General features: G+C 38.0%; 1 protein-coding gene across 1 annotated transcript; it reads left to right on the top strand.

The window, feature by feature from the left end:
* The first annotated feature begins 261 nt into the window (after window positions 1-261).
* On the top strand, window positions 262-5,934 carry bsdc1 (BSD domain containing 1). The gene is made up of 11 exons (XM_020654786.3): window positions 262-345; window positions 899-953; window positions 1,320-1,436; window positions 1,584-1,751; window positions 1,843-1,897; window positions 2,417-2,532; window positions 2,724-2,792; window positions 3,275-3,359; window positions 3,456-3,947; window positions 4,124-4,227; window positions 4,324-5,934. The coding sequence occupies exons 1-11, from the start codon at window positions 335-337 to the stop codon at window positions 4,351-4,353; spliced, it is 1,302 nt and encodes a 433-aa protein (XP_020510442.1). The 5' UTR covers window positions 262-334; the 3' UTR covers window positions 4,354-5,934.
* Window positions 5,935-13,126: the final 7,192 nt, after the last annotated feature.

Below are 13,126 nucleotides of genomic sequence, written 5' to 3'. Positions count from 1 at the left end.
AATAATGCTTAACAAATCAAAGACATTAACTCAGGTGGATAACGATACACTTATTCACTGTAGAAAATACTACACTGAGAAATCGCCGTTTCAGTATATATAGCCTACAGTATATAACAGGTATTTACACCGTGGTATTATTACGTGTCTATGAAAAACAATCTGGATAAAATGATCCGCATTGTTTTACACACGTATTTCTTATTTTTTTCCTGCTTCCAATGTCATAAACATCCGGTCCAGTAGGTGGCCACAGTAATGTCGTGCCAACAGAAAACTACAGAAGAAGAAGGGGTTGGAGTTCAGTAAATACTGATGATGTCATCGTCTGAAGATGGCTGAAGGGTGAGTGTGAACTCAAAAAGACTTTTCGTTTCAAAATATAACTTTAAAAAGCAGAGAGCACCGACACCGTGTGCATATCGTGTTCCTCATTGCGTCGTATGTCGCTAAATGTTGCGTAATTAGTTTCAACGCTGGACTTCACAACTCATGGCATCACTTCAGGAAGTGGATTTGTTTACCAAAACATAGCCCTGCTAGCGTTAGCATAGCCATGGTGACTATAAGCTTGAACAACGCATTACAAAAACAGTCTCCATACGTGTTTTTAACATTTGTTTCTTACTTTCGACTATAGCATCGCATTATTCTTCTGTTTCAACGAATTATCTTAAATGTCTGTGTTAGCTGATGTTAACATGTTAAGGCTCTGTGTGTGTTTGGTTAGTCGGAGATGCATTGAAAGTAAGTCTGAAGTTCAGATAAAGGGACTATCTATTATTATTTTGAGCGTTTCATAGGGTACAACGGACTTGCATTGCGGTTTTGCATTATATATATACAGCACACATAATGGTTTATAGTGGTAGATAACAGTCTACAATGCATTTCTCAGAGAAGGCTGGTGGGGAGGATGGCTGCAGCAGAGCTACCAGGCCGTCAGAGACAAGGTAACCCACAAGAGGAAGTCATCAAGCCCCAATTGAGAACCACCAAAACGTGGTTGAATAGCATTTTCAAACAAAGATGAAACTCTTCTCATTATCTTTAAGCAGGACCAGACTGTGAAGGCAGTAACTGTTCAATTTGCAATACATTTCTTGTAAGACAATTTAAAACAAATAGTGTTGTAAGAGAGTGCTTATTAATTCTCATAAACCCTCTGTATGTATTTCTGGTGTAAGCTGTATAGAGCTGTCTTCTTTTGGCATTTGTTTTTTTCATATTTTGTGAAATGCCTGTAAAATGGACAACTCAAAGGAGAAAATGACGTTAACCTGAAATTTGAACCCTTTTTATTTGCTCTTTTTTTGTAGTCATCTGAGGCCTTAGAGTTCATTAAGCGAGACCTCACAGAGTTCTCTACTGTAGTGCAACATGACACCACCTGCTCAATTGTTGCTACAGCCACTGCTGTCAGAAACAAGCTTGCGGTAGGTTCCAGTCTCACCTTGTTAATAGTTTATTTATTATTATTTTACATGTGTTCAGATTTTCGCTGATCCATGTCATATGCGCATCTTACAAGGTTATTAGTAGTAAAACTCTATTATTACTTGTCTACTTGAACTACTCTCCAGGTGGAAGGTTCCTCTGAGACCACAGAAAAGGTAAAGAAGAGCCTCTCTAGTTTCTTAGGAGTAATATCAGACACGCTTGCTCCATCTCCTGACAAAACCATCGACTGTGATGTGATTACATTGGTGGCAACGCCAGCCGGAACCACAGAGGTCTATGACAGTTGTAAGGTGGGCAGAGGTTTACTTACTTACTTGTAGCTCATTTCTCATTACACATGAAAACAAAGCAGCCTCAGTCAAGCATTTATTTTTCCTGCAGGCACGTCTCTACTGTTTGCAAGCGGACCCTGCTACATACTGCAATGAACCTGATGGTAAGGTTCTATGTTGACATAGTGAAAGGCCTCCACCAGAGTGTTAGTTAGGCATTAGTTATACTGTGTTTGTGGTAACACGCATGCTATAAATCTAGTGCATTTCACTGTAGATATTCAAACGTTATACAATTTTCTTTAAATTACTTGTACATTACAACCCGTGCGTGTGTGTGTGTGTGTGCGTGTGTGTGTGTGTGATTTAAAATGCAATAACTGTAGGAGCCATTTTCTAGTTATTTGTTTGTTATTTTTGTTTTGATTGTCACTGATTCCCAACTGCACATTGCAATTATTGCCTGCGTACGATCTCACTGGATTGGTGCATCAGTGGCCGTTTTATGCAGTTAGTTTGTAAATTGATCTTAATTTGTTTTTTCATGACAAATTGCCACCGCAAACTGTGAGGTGTTTTTAGGATTATGGATGGAGATGGATTATATATGTTCTGTAATTATTCACTGATACTCTTGTTTTGACATGTTATAGGGTACTTAAATGAATAGTTATTTTGTGCAGGTCCTCCAGAGAAATTTGAAAACTGGCTTTCTACCTTCAGTTTGGAAGATAATCAGGGAGAAATCTCAGACCTTCTGGTCAACAGTCCCTCTATACGAGCCCTCTACACTAAAATGGTATATATTACTTCCTGTCAAGTCCTATTCTTTAAATAAACAGTTGTTTTGAACTTACAGTATACAGTTTATCACATTGATTGATTTTTTTTTTTTTTTTTGTCCAAAGGAACTTGCAATAAATATCCTATTTTTTATTATCAAGATGAGAAGTGTGTTGAATCAGATAAGGACAGTTTTTGTATTCACAGGTGCCAGCAGCTGTAGCCCATTCGGAATTCTGGCAGAGATATTTCTACAAAGTCTTCCAGCTGGACCAGGTAATAATGCCTTCTATTAACATCAACTTATTATAGGATATGAATTATTTTTATATATATATATATATTGTTCATCATTTATGGTTGACAGTCATGAACAAATCCATGATAGTGTAAAGGAATGTATTTGGGGTAAAATATGAAAAGCAATTTTAACCAATCAACTGATTGCTAAATCAGTCTTCAGTGATAAATTATTAGTATCTGTAAGTAGTAAGTAATTCTAATTGGGAAACCGGAGAAGTAACCCTGACAAAAAAGGGGTTCTTGAATCGATCTCAAAGGGTAAGACAAGACCCTTATTTTTCTAAACCATAAAGGTGTTAGTTTTCTAGTAGCTTCCCTTGATTTTCTAAGCATTAAAAAAATGTATAATACATGAATTGTGTCTTATTTGTAATGAACTTTGCTGAAAATATAAAAGATATCCACATTGAAATTCTTACTGTATTGCAAAAAAGTCCCTTTCATTGTCTTTTAAGGAGGAAGCAAGGAGATTGGCATTAAAGCAGAGGGCAGAACAGACTTCTCACACAGAGACCCTGGGCTGGGAGGAGGAGGAAGAGGGTAGGCTATCTTTAGCTTTATGTATGGTTGATTTGTACATGTAATTCAAAACCTGTGACTTACTCTGCCATTCTGTTGTCCGGCATTTTCTGTCAGATGACTTTCTTGGTGCAACGTCATCATCACAGCTCAGCTTTACAACCAAGTTGGACAACGACTCAATGGACCTGCCCCGACCCTCGACAACTCTTCCAGGAACAACTCTGCCTAGCCCCATCTTTTCTCCCTGCGAAGAGCACGATGTCACTTACTCAGTTAGCAGCGATAGTATCAGCCAGCCAACACAAGTGGAAGTGCAGACAGAGCCAGTTGCAACAGAGCTGGCCAAGAAACTAACAGAAGCTAGCTTGGAAGATGTTGAAGTCAAGACACAAGAAAAGCAGAGGCCTATACAGAGGGACTTACCTCTTGAGGCCCAAGAAGAGGCTGTCACCCTGCCAGAGGTCACTGTTGATGAGACATCTCAGAGGACGCCTGCCTCCATCTCCAAACCAGTAGCAGCAAAGGAGGAAGGGCCACAGGACCTGAGAGTGTTTGAGCTTAATTCTGACAGTGGGAAATCTACACCATCTAACAATGGCAAGAAAGGTATGAAATACCGGTATGTGTTTTTCAGTTGGCAGTGAGATAGTCTGATTTAAGGAGTGACTGAAACAGGTAAAGTTTAGTATTTTGGTTATGAGTTTTCAACTAAATGCCTTAGCAGAAGCAGCAGAGTCAAACAAAGGGGCAAAGATAGTTAAAATGTGTCTATCACCCTTCAGGGTCAAGCACAGATGTGAGTGAGGACTGGGAGAAAGATTTCGACTTGGATATGACAGAAGAAGAAGTCCAGCTGGCACTCTCTAAAATAGAAGCATCTGGAGAGGTAAGTGTGAAGTTCAACTTGTGACATTTAGTGTAATGTTAAATGAAAATGTGAAAAATCTAATAAATTTCATCAACTATTTTGCTATTCTAATAGCTGGATGAAGACTGGGAGAACTGGGACTGAGCGCCACTGCGATAGAAATTACCATGCTTTCTGTGTTTTAACACTCTGTCCATACTGTCACAAAGTTATGGTTGTCAGTTGGATATTTTTCTACCAGGTTTGGACCATGGTAAACTTGTAAAAAAGACAACTGGAACAACTGGAAGTCAAAGGCAATTAGCATTTGATTGTTAACTTAACTGTTGGTGAAGTGCAGATGGTCATTGTCTATTTTTTTGAGAAACTTCAGGCTCAGAGAGTGAAAGAGACTAGTAATAGAACCAGGTTGTAATCACCCTAAAGACACACGGTGACAAGAATGTGAAAGGTTCCACAGCAGCATGGCTGTTCTCCTTTTTTCTTTGCTACATTAAATTAATCGTGTAAGTTGCAAGTACATTTCAAGTTTGGCAATGTCTTGCAGCAGCAAAAAAACAAATTGTAGTGCTGTGTCCCCTTTCGAAGATGTTGGGCCAATGACTTTTGAATTAATGATACATGTATTTAATTCCAGTGCCCCTGTGAGTATTTCCTCCTCATGATGAAAGAGAATCTTCAAAAACAAAAACTATTTTGCCTTCATTCTCAGAGCACCTTTAATCTTTGATGAACTTCCGATTCTAGATATATGGCCTTAAAAACACACAGTAATGCTTTTGAGATGTTTTTGTCACAAGTTAATCCCCTGTTACTCAAACTGTATGTGTCATTATCAGTTCTTTCCCCTCAATTGTCTTATCATATTCATTTGATTATGAGCTTGTCACAGGCTGCATTTAACTTGCTGTCATTTATAAGTGTTTCACTCCTTTTGAGTTGTTGATCAGTTTGTCTTATTTGGGTGGATGGAATTCACTAATTATTATTATTGTATGTTAAGAAATAAATAATTTTTGAATTTATACACAGACTTCAAACAGGTCCAGCTGTCATGGTACTGGATTTTTTTTTCTTAAATGTAGGTTGGAATCTCTTGGTATTTACATTTATTGGAAAATACAAAATATCTATTAAGTTTGATTTTCTTTGCCAACCTATGCTTTGGGACAAAATAGTTTAGCTGGCACTGTGCCAAGTAGAACAATGTGCAACGTTCACTTGCCATGCTATTCTGATTCACATTTTATCATCTGTAATGTCACTAAGAAAATATAGAGATACAGTCAGACTGCAGATGTAATATTTATACTTAAATCCTTGCTTATTATTGTTTAATGTGCTTTGGATTGCTTTCTGTGCAATAACATGCAAAACATTGGGCAGATGGTATTATTGAGTTATATGTGTTTTGTAAAGACATTGGCTGTTCTTCAAGTTTATGTGTTCTGACAATGTGTTGCATGTCTATAATCCTCAGCTGTGTATTTTCCATTGAGATACACACTTTGAACTACCAGTAATCAAAGCTGTTCTAAACAACTGTTTTAAAAACTGTCAAGTTCTTTTTTTTTAAGTTGAGTATTTCACTATGTATTTCAAATAATCATTGTCATTAAAGGATTTGTGGCAAAAAGGTGAAGAGTTGTGCATTTAAAAGTCACCCAATATTGCCATTTAGCTTCTTAAAAAAAAAAAAAAATTGACAAATCTGTTTAAACCACATCAGGATTCAGCACACTGTGTTGGTGGAGTATTGAGTATCTCTAACTACAGAGTAAGCAATGCACCGTACATCTTCACACATACCAAAACTATTTGTTCAAGTTGCCACCAAGTGTGTCATCACCAATTAAGTTATTTATCTTCCGTGTAAAAACATCAAGTCACAAAGTCAAGGAGTTTTATTTAAAATATATATTTTTTAAATCCAGAGTTGCTGGTACTCTGTGAACCAGCAAACAACGTGAGCCAACCCTATTAGTTTTACTTTAAACTTTCGTCTTCAGAGTATACTACTGCATCCAGAATATTGAAATGAATTTGCAAAATGTGGTTTATCTTTTGTACATATGAGGACTGACGGTTGTATGTATAATGATAATGATAATATTGTAACCTGGACATTTTTGTTTCCTTTCTACCCTCAATATCTAATTAAGTAGTAACTAAGATGTAGAAAAATATAATGGTAGGGGGAACACTGACATTACAAAATAGTTATACCCTTCGTATACCCTTTTGTGTTTTCCTGATAGAATGTTTGGTTAGGTTGGGGAGTGGGTGGCAGGGGATGAATTAACTCCAGTTCCCTTAAGGTTTGCGTTTAAGACAAAGGGGTTCCTCTGGATGCATATTTAGGGGCTATTAGACAGCCCCCCTCCCACTCTGGGTCTTGCACAAAGTCCCGAAACTGATGAAAGATTCTATTGTTTTCTCAGTGGTTGAAAACAAATCTCCCAAAGAGCTAAATGACCTAAGGCCTGTGTTTCTAACTTCAGTAGTAATGAAGTCTTTTGAACAATTGGTGGTGCAGTGATGGCTGATCGAGTCGTTGTTGAAGCTTCGACGCCTGATTAAAAAAATGGTTCATTACTCGAGGCTTCAATGACACAAATGCCCGATTAGGACATCTAGTGGTCAATAAAATGAAGTGCAATCGACACGTGTTATTTAGTGGTTCATGGATTATTTGGGATTTTATTCGCCATGCACATTCCTGATCGACTACACTACATGGTTGTATGGTTTCAAGCTGACACAATAAAATATACAATAAAAATGAACTGATGTTGAAGACAATGTTTCTTATTTGGCACATCTGATATGCTATAGCTCTCCTTAGTATGACATTTTGTGCTATGAATCATATTCTATCCTTAAACAAGTCTAAATAGCCCATATCTTAAAAGATGTTGAATAGTGAGTGTTCAGTAGGCTAGATCTCAAATGTGATCTCATTTCATATGTTTAATTGATGAGCTACATAACTCTCAGCCCTGCCGGGAATCGAACCTTCGCTCCATTGTTGAAAGTCAATGTTTGTAAACTATACTTTTTTAACTACCCAAATCAAACAACAACCAAACAGCACCCTATAACATAGTGTGACTAAACAAAGGAATTATATCTATTAGTGAATTTAAATGTGTGCTCCAAAATTAATACAACAATAGAATACTATTACAGTACTACTACCTGGCCCAGCCTCGGTCTAAACGAGTACCTCTGTCTTAAACTTTTAATCAAACACTAAAAGTCCTAAAGTATGGAGTTTGATCAGTCTCAATATTCATGGATGTACACTGAGGGATTCACAAATGCATTTTGTGATTTATATATGAATGACTCTATTTTTATTTTTAAATGCACACAAATATTATATACACATTAATTTAAAAGTATTTGCAATTTTCATCAAAAACACATTTGGATCTTGTTTTATTTAAATACGAACAATTCAACCTTCACAAACTGTGGTTCAATTAACAAATCAATTTTTTTCAATAGTATATTTTTTTTAACAGGGAAATTGTCTGTGGCCTATCAGATGTCTCCTTCCTAATCAGCCGATCACAGTGGCGTAGATTATAGTAAATTCTCTGGTACACCAGGAACTTCCAGGAAAGGCTGGATGGCAACCAAGGAAGATTGGTGACTGTGGAAAGACAAATGACCTCCAGGAAAGACTATCACGGGCAAGTGAGGCTAGCAACCTCAAAGATACGAAACGGAACGATGAATGGTAAATGGACTTTTCTAGTCTTCCGACTACTCAAAGCGCCTTTACACTGCATGTCACACCTACCCATTTACACCCATTCACACACTGATGGTAGTCGTCGGTATGTAGTATCATCCATCAGAGGTAACTAATCCCATTCATACACCACCGCCTCAGCAGCGGAACAATTCAGGGTTAAGTGTCTTGCCCAAGGACACATCGGACATGTTGCCCAGCGGGGGATCAAACCCTTGACCTTCCAGTTGAGAGACGATGACTCTACCAACTGAGCCACAGCTGGAAGAATACCCCCAGAGTCTACCGAGAGGGGGGGAGGATGAGACAATGGACACAATGGTAACGGCTACGGAAAACACACGGATAACGAGACGGCTCACTCCTAATAAACTTACTTGCTGTGCTTCATGATACTATAACTTCACTGTGCTCAAGATCATATTAAAGAAGCTAAAATAAATATGTCTGCTAAGGTCTCTTATAGTAATAAAAAAATAGAATATTTCCAGATGGTCTGCATTATTACTAACATTAACAGTTTGTCAGTCTGATCAGTGTCCACAGACTGTAAGAATAACAGGCTCGACTTTCTTCTGCTCCCTCTGCTGCAGGGCTGAAATTTAAAATTAATATTTGGAAGAGGCAGAATATTTCTTCATGTACAAGAGTTTCTTACTCTAGTGCCAAGAAGGCGGACTAGCGACAGGGTGGTATTTTTACTTTCAGAATAAAAATCAATCTTTAGATAACTTCATTCCAAAAACTCCTCACGGAAGGACAATGCCACAAAAGGTGGATCAGTGTTCCTGCCTCACCACAGCCATGCCAGCACAAATGTGAGAGGGAATCATCGATTTTCCTTAATCTGGTTGGTGTGATGTAAATCCTATGTCAAATTTTAATTTGAACAATGTTATATCTTACACATTTAGATAAGGCTGTTGTGTTTTTTAAAACAGTCTCCCACTGTACAGCGGTCAGAGATATGCCCAAGTCCCTCTCCCATTGGTGTTTGATGGAGGATAAGCTGTCCAAGGAGGCAGTGGAAAACAAACTATATAGATTAGAAACAAATCTTTTTCCTGAAGCCATCTTCCTCAGTCTATTATCCAATTGTCACCTTTAAGTCCTGTGTAGGTGCTTTTTGAGACAAGAAGCCCCACGATTGATTTTAGTTGTAAGTATGAGAAAAAGTCGACATCTCTTAAGTCAAAATGATTTTTTAATTTGTTAAAAAGGCACCCTTTCACCATCCTTCATTATCTGCCTTAATTGGTTTATTCCTCGAAGTTGCCACGTTTTGTTTTTCAGCGTTCTATCACCAGCTGTTAATAAGGGATTATTCCATAAAGGGCATGATGGTAAAGACAACCCATCAAAGGATAAACACTTCTGCAAGCTTTTTACAACATCACAGGACAACTGAATTAAAGAATTGTCTATTTTAAAGTTGTTTTTTGAGTGAAACCATAAAGCTGATAAAGACACAGACTTGCTATGTTCAGAAATTATATTTTCCTCAATGAATTTCCAACTGCCTGCCTCATTCTTGTATGTGTAGGCCCATAACAAAGGGAATCTGGCATTAAAAGCAAGATAATAAGAGTAAAGTCACAAATCTTTTTGAGGGATTATTGCTAAAAACTGTTCTGTTTGTCCTCGTCTGGGTTGACCTTGACACAGTACGGCACCTTCCTGTTGGTGAAGGGGGTGATACATCTGCCTGTCTCAGTGTCTACTTTGCATAGCATAGAGTACATCCTCTGATAAATAACTGGAAGCACTATTATTGCATTTCTGTAGTTTTCCTGTAGGTGACCATGAAGCAGCCAGACTGAAGCAGCAGGTTGTGACGCTGGACGCCATCATCATGTCTTTACCATGCTGATTCTGAAGAGCACGCCTTCACATAGCAGTCAAAGGTAAACTCATCTCTCATATGATTGGACAGTTTTTATTGTAACTGCTATCAGCATCGTGTTTAAAGAAATGTAAAAGTAATTTTAGTCACATATTCTTAAAATGTAACGAAGACTAGCAACAGCTTTTAACAGATTATAACTCTATGGTTCTGCAAGAAGTCTAGTCCAAGTTTTAAATTGTTTTCTTCCTGTCTTCAATAAAATCATTGTCCAAAAGAAACAGCAGTCCAGACTCTGATTCCAACTCATCAGGTCCTCTCTGACTAAAGGTCATCAGTTAAGGTCCTCTCTGACTAAAGGTCATCAGGCCAAATAGGCTTACTCAAGTTACTTCTGCATATTTCTCATGAAGCAAAATAATCAAACTGAATGCAGTTTCTGCTCACAACGCTGAAATCATGTCTCATTGTTTATGTTTCACAGTTGTACTGTGAGTAGTTAGAGATAAGAAATCAACAGGAGACACTGTCGTTCTTTATCTGCAGCTATAGTATCCTGTTTTACCACATTAACGTCATCATCACACCTCATTATATTGGACCGCCTGCACTCAGCGCTTTTGTGCATAAGAAGATGTTAGGGTTAGAGCCTGAAGCAGAACGCCTGAGTTAACAGACAAAGTTCACAACCAGCTCATGCTACCAGATATCTTTATCTGGGGCTTCTGGCTTTGTCGAACTAGCTTACTTTAAAGAGATTCTGGATATGTTGAACTTGCTTCAGGCATACAACAACTGGCCCAATTTATTGATCAATAACCTAAACAACAGCCCAATACCGCCACCTAGTGTCTAAAGTGGGTTTTTTCTAAACTGAAGGTGTTGATGTGTTTGCGCTTCAGAGATAAAAGTTTCCACGGATAACAAAAACCAGTACAAACCGGTTCTGCTCGTCCCTTTCCTAGGCTCACTGAATACATGAAGAGAGAGGACACTTGGCTTCCATGTATGAGTAGCACATGTCCCAGATTGTATCACTATCAGGTAAAGTGCTGTCTAACTTTAAGTTATAAGAAGGTGGAGTATTACAGAATCATACTAAGTAAGCAACAGTCTTGTCTAACACTGAGTTAATGTAAAATATTAAATTATACAAGCTTCTGATTTCTGCCTCTCAGGTTGATTCTACTCTTTCTGTGGATATCACTTGTTAGCTCACATTCCTGGCTGCTCCTAAGTCAGTGGCAAAAGTTAATTATTTTAACCCTGTTTATGTCGTGATTATGTGAGAATATTTATCATTAGTTTAATTTTCAAACGTTTAATTTCTCAGGCATGCCCATGTTAAAAAGAATCTTCAATAGAAAGTAGCGGGAACACTTTTGTCTTAAAACATAAATTCATAAAACTGATCATATTGTTGGATTTGTTTCTTATTTACAATAGTTATACTGTCTTATTATATATATTTTTCCTCTTAAATAGCTATTCTTTTTTCTTTTTTTTCAGCTTTAAACATAATCTTTATCTTGTGTGGTTTCAAGAAAGAAATAGGAGCAATTGAAGGTCAAAGGATTAAAGAAATTTTAGAAAAAGTTGCAAAATTTGACATGATTAGAGCAGAAGACCATTTAAGCCATTATAGTGAAAAAAAACATGTTTATGCTGGAAATGTCATCATTTGGATTTTAGCACCAAATCAATGAAAGCATTATCATACGACACACTCATCCCATCATGCCTTATTTCACTGTCATATGATGTATCTAACAACATTTTTCAGCATTGATGCTCCTAGGTCTAGCCACACCACATGCAGGTCGCTCTTCTCTCTCTAAATAAAGTATAGAGATCCTGGATGACCTTTTGACTGTCAAAATATGGTGGAAAAGTCAATCCAACATAACCCTCCAGCATTTGGCCTTTCAAACACAGGGCAACATAATGTAAAGAAAAATAGCACTTTAAAATAAATCTGTCACTGAATATTAACTAGGATCTCTGTGTTTTATCTGAGGATGACTATGGTAGCCATCTCACTGTTTACTGTCACAGAGCTCCAAAATTCGATCAGCTCTTCTGGGTGACAAGAGTGTATGGTAGAGAGGATTCTTCATCTGGGAGAGCTGCTGGTGTAAGGTCATTTCTGCCACAGTGGATGAGCAGGTCATCTAGCAAAGGTCCAAGCACAGGTGAAAAAGGGATGAGGTTCCTTCAAACTATGCCACCCCAGCCTAACCACTGTATACACATGTGCAGAATAAGGTTGAAATTACTGGTGTCCTTCTTAGGTTCTGTTGATTGTAAAATCGAAAAGAATACATCACCTTTCTATTAAACCTTTTGTTGCTGTGTGATTCAGTGTGATTTTTTAACAGATTGTTTTAATTTACGCTTGGCCTCTGTGGAAGATGTCAGACCAGCTGATTTTATAAAGTCTTCTTTGCCTAAAACAAAGATACAAAAAACAAGTGATTTACTGTTCCTTTGTCTTAAGTGTTGTAGTGAAACAATGTGGGGGAGATTCATTAACTCCCTGTGGACACTTGTGGGGGAGAGACCCCGCAGATCTGAGAACTACTGAATTGATGAGCTGATGACTCTCACCTGTGTGGGGAGCGCTACTCTTGTTTTGAAGAGGGACATTTGGGTGGCCGGGCTGGGAGAGGAAGGGAGGCAACTGCTGTTGTCTGGGGCTGTGGCTTTGGCACAAAGAAATGTGATGGGGATACGTGTGCTATTACTTTACATACTATATACTACTGTCTTTCAACTGTAGTACTTTCCTGTAGGCCTATGTACTGTATGTTATTTTATTATTTTATTTGTTTTTTACTTGATTTACATTGTGATATTGTTTTTTGTTTACCTGACTGTATATGCGCATTACTCTTCTTGAATAAAGCTAAACAAACAAAAAAACGAGGTTTGATGCGACCTTTCAAATGACGCCATTTCCACACTGAATGAATCAGACGAAGTAGGAACAAATAACTGCCAACTGTGCGCACCTACTGAACAATAGGTACTAAAAGTATACAGCATGGATAGGGACCGTCTACTGCCAGATTGTTTAGGCACTTTGAAATTCGGACGCACCCAATGACTGCATCCAAATATGTGAGACTCTTTGTGTCCTTACAGGTGTGTTTGTGTGTGTGTGTGTGTGTCTGTCTGTCTGTCTGTGTGTGTGTGTGTGTGTGTGTGTCTGTCTGTGTGTGTGGTAGCTAAGCTGACGAGCACCGTTGCTCACAGAGAGACTGTAGGTTTTTTATTTTGGCGTAGGCTACGGCCTACAGTAGCCTGTGTTAAGT

This window comes from Labrus bergylta, chromosome 18 (genome assembly GCF_963930695.1).
Source record: "Labrus bergylta chromosome 18, fLabBer1.1, whole genome shotgun sequence".
Taxonomy (NCBI): Eukaryota; Metazoa; Chordata; class Actinopteri; order Labriformes; family Labridae; genus Labrus; species Labrus bergylta.
The sequence above is the reverse complement of the archived record's forward strand: the minus strand, read 5'-3'. Positions and strand labels throughout refer to the sequence as shown.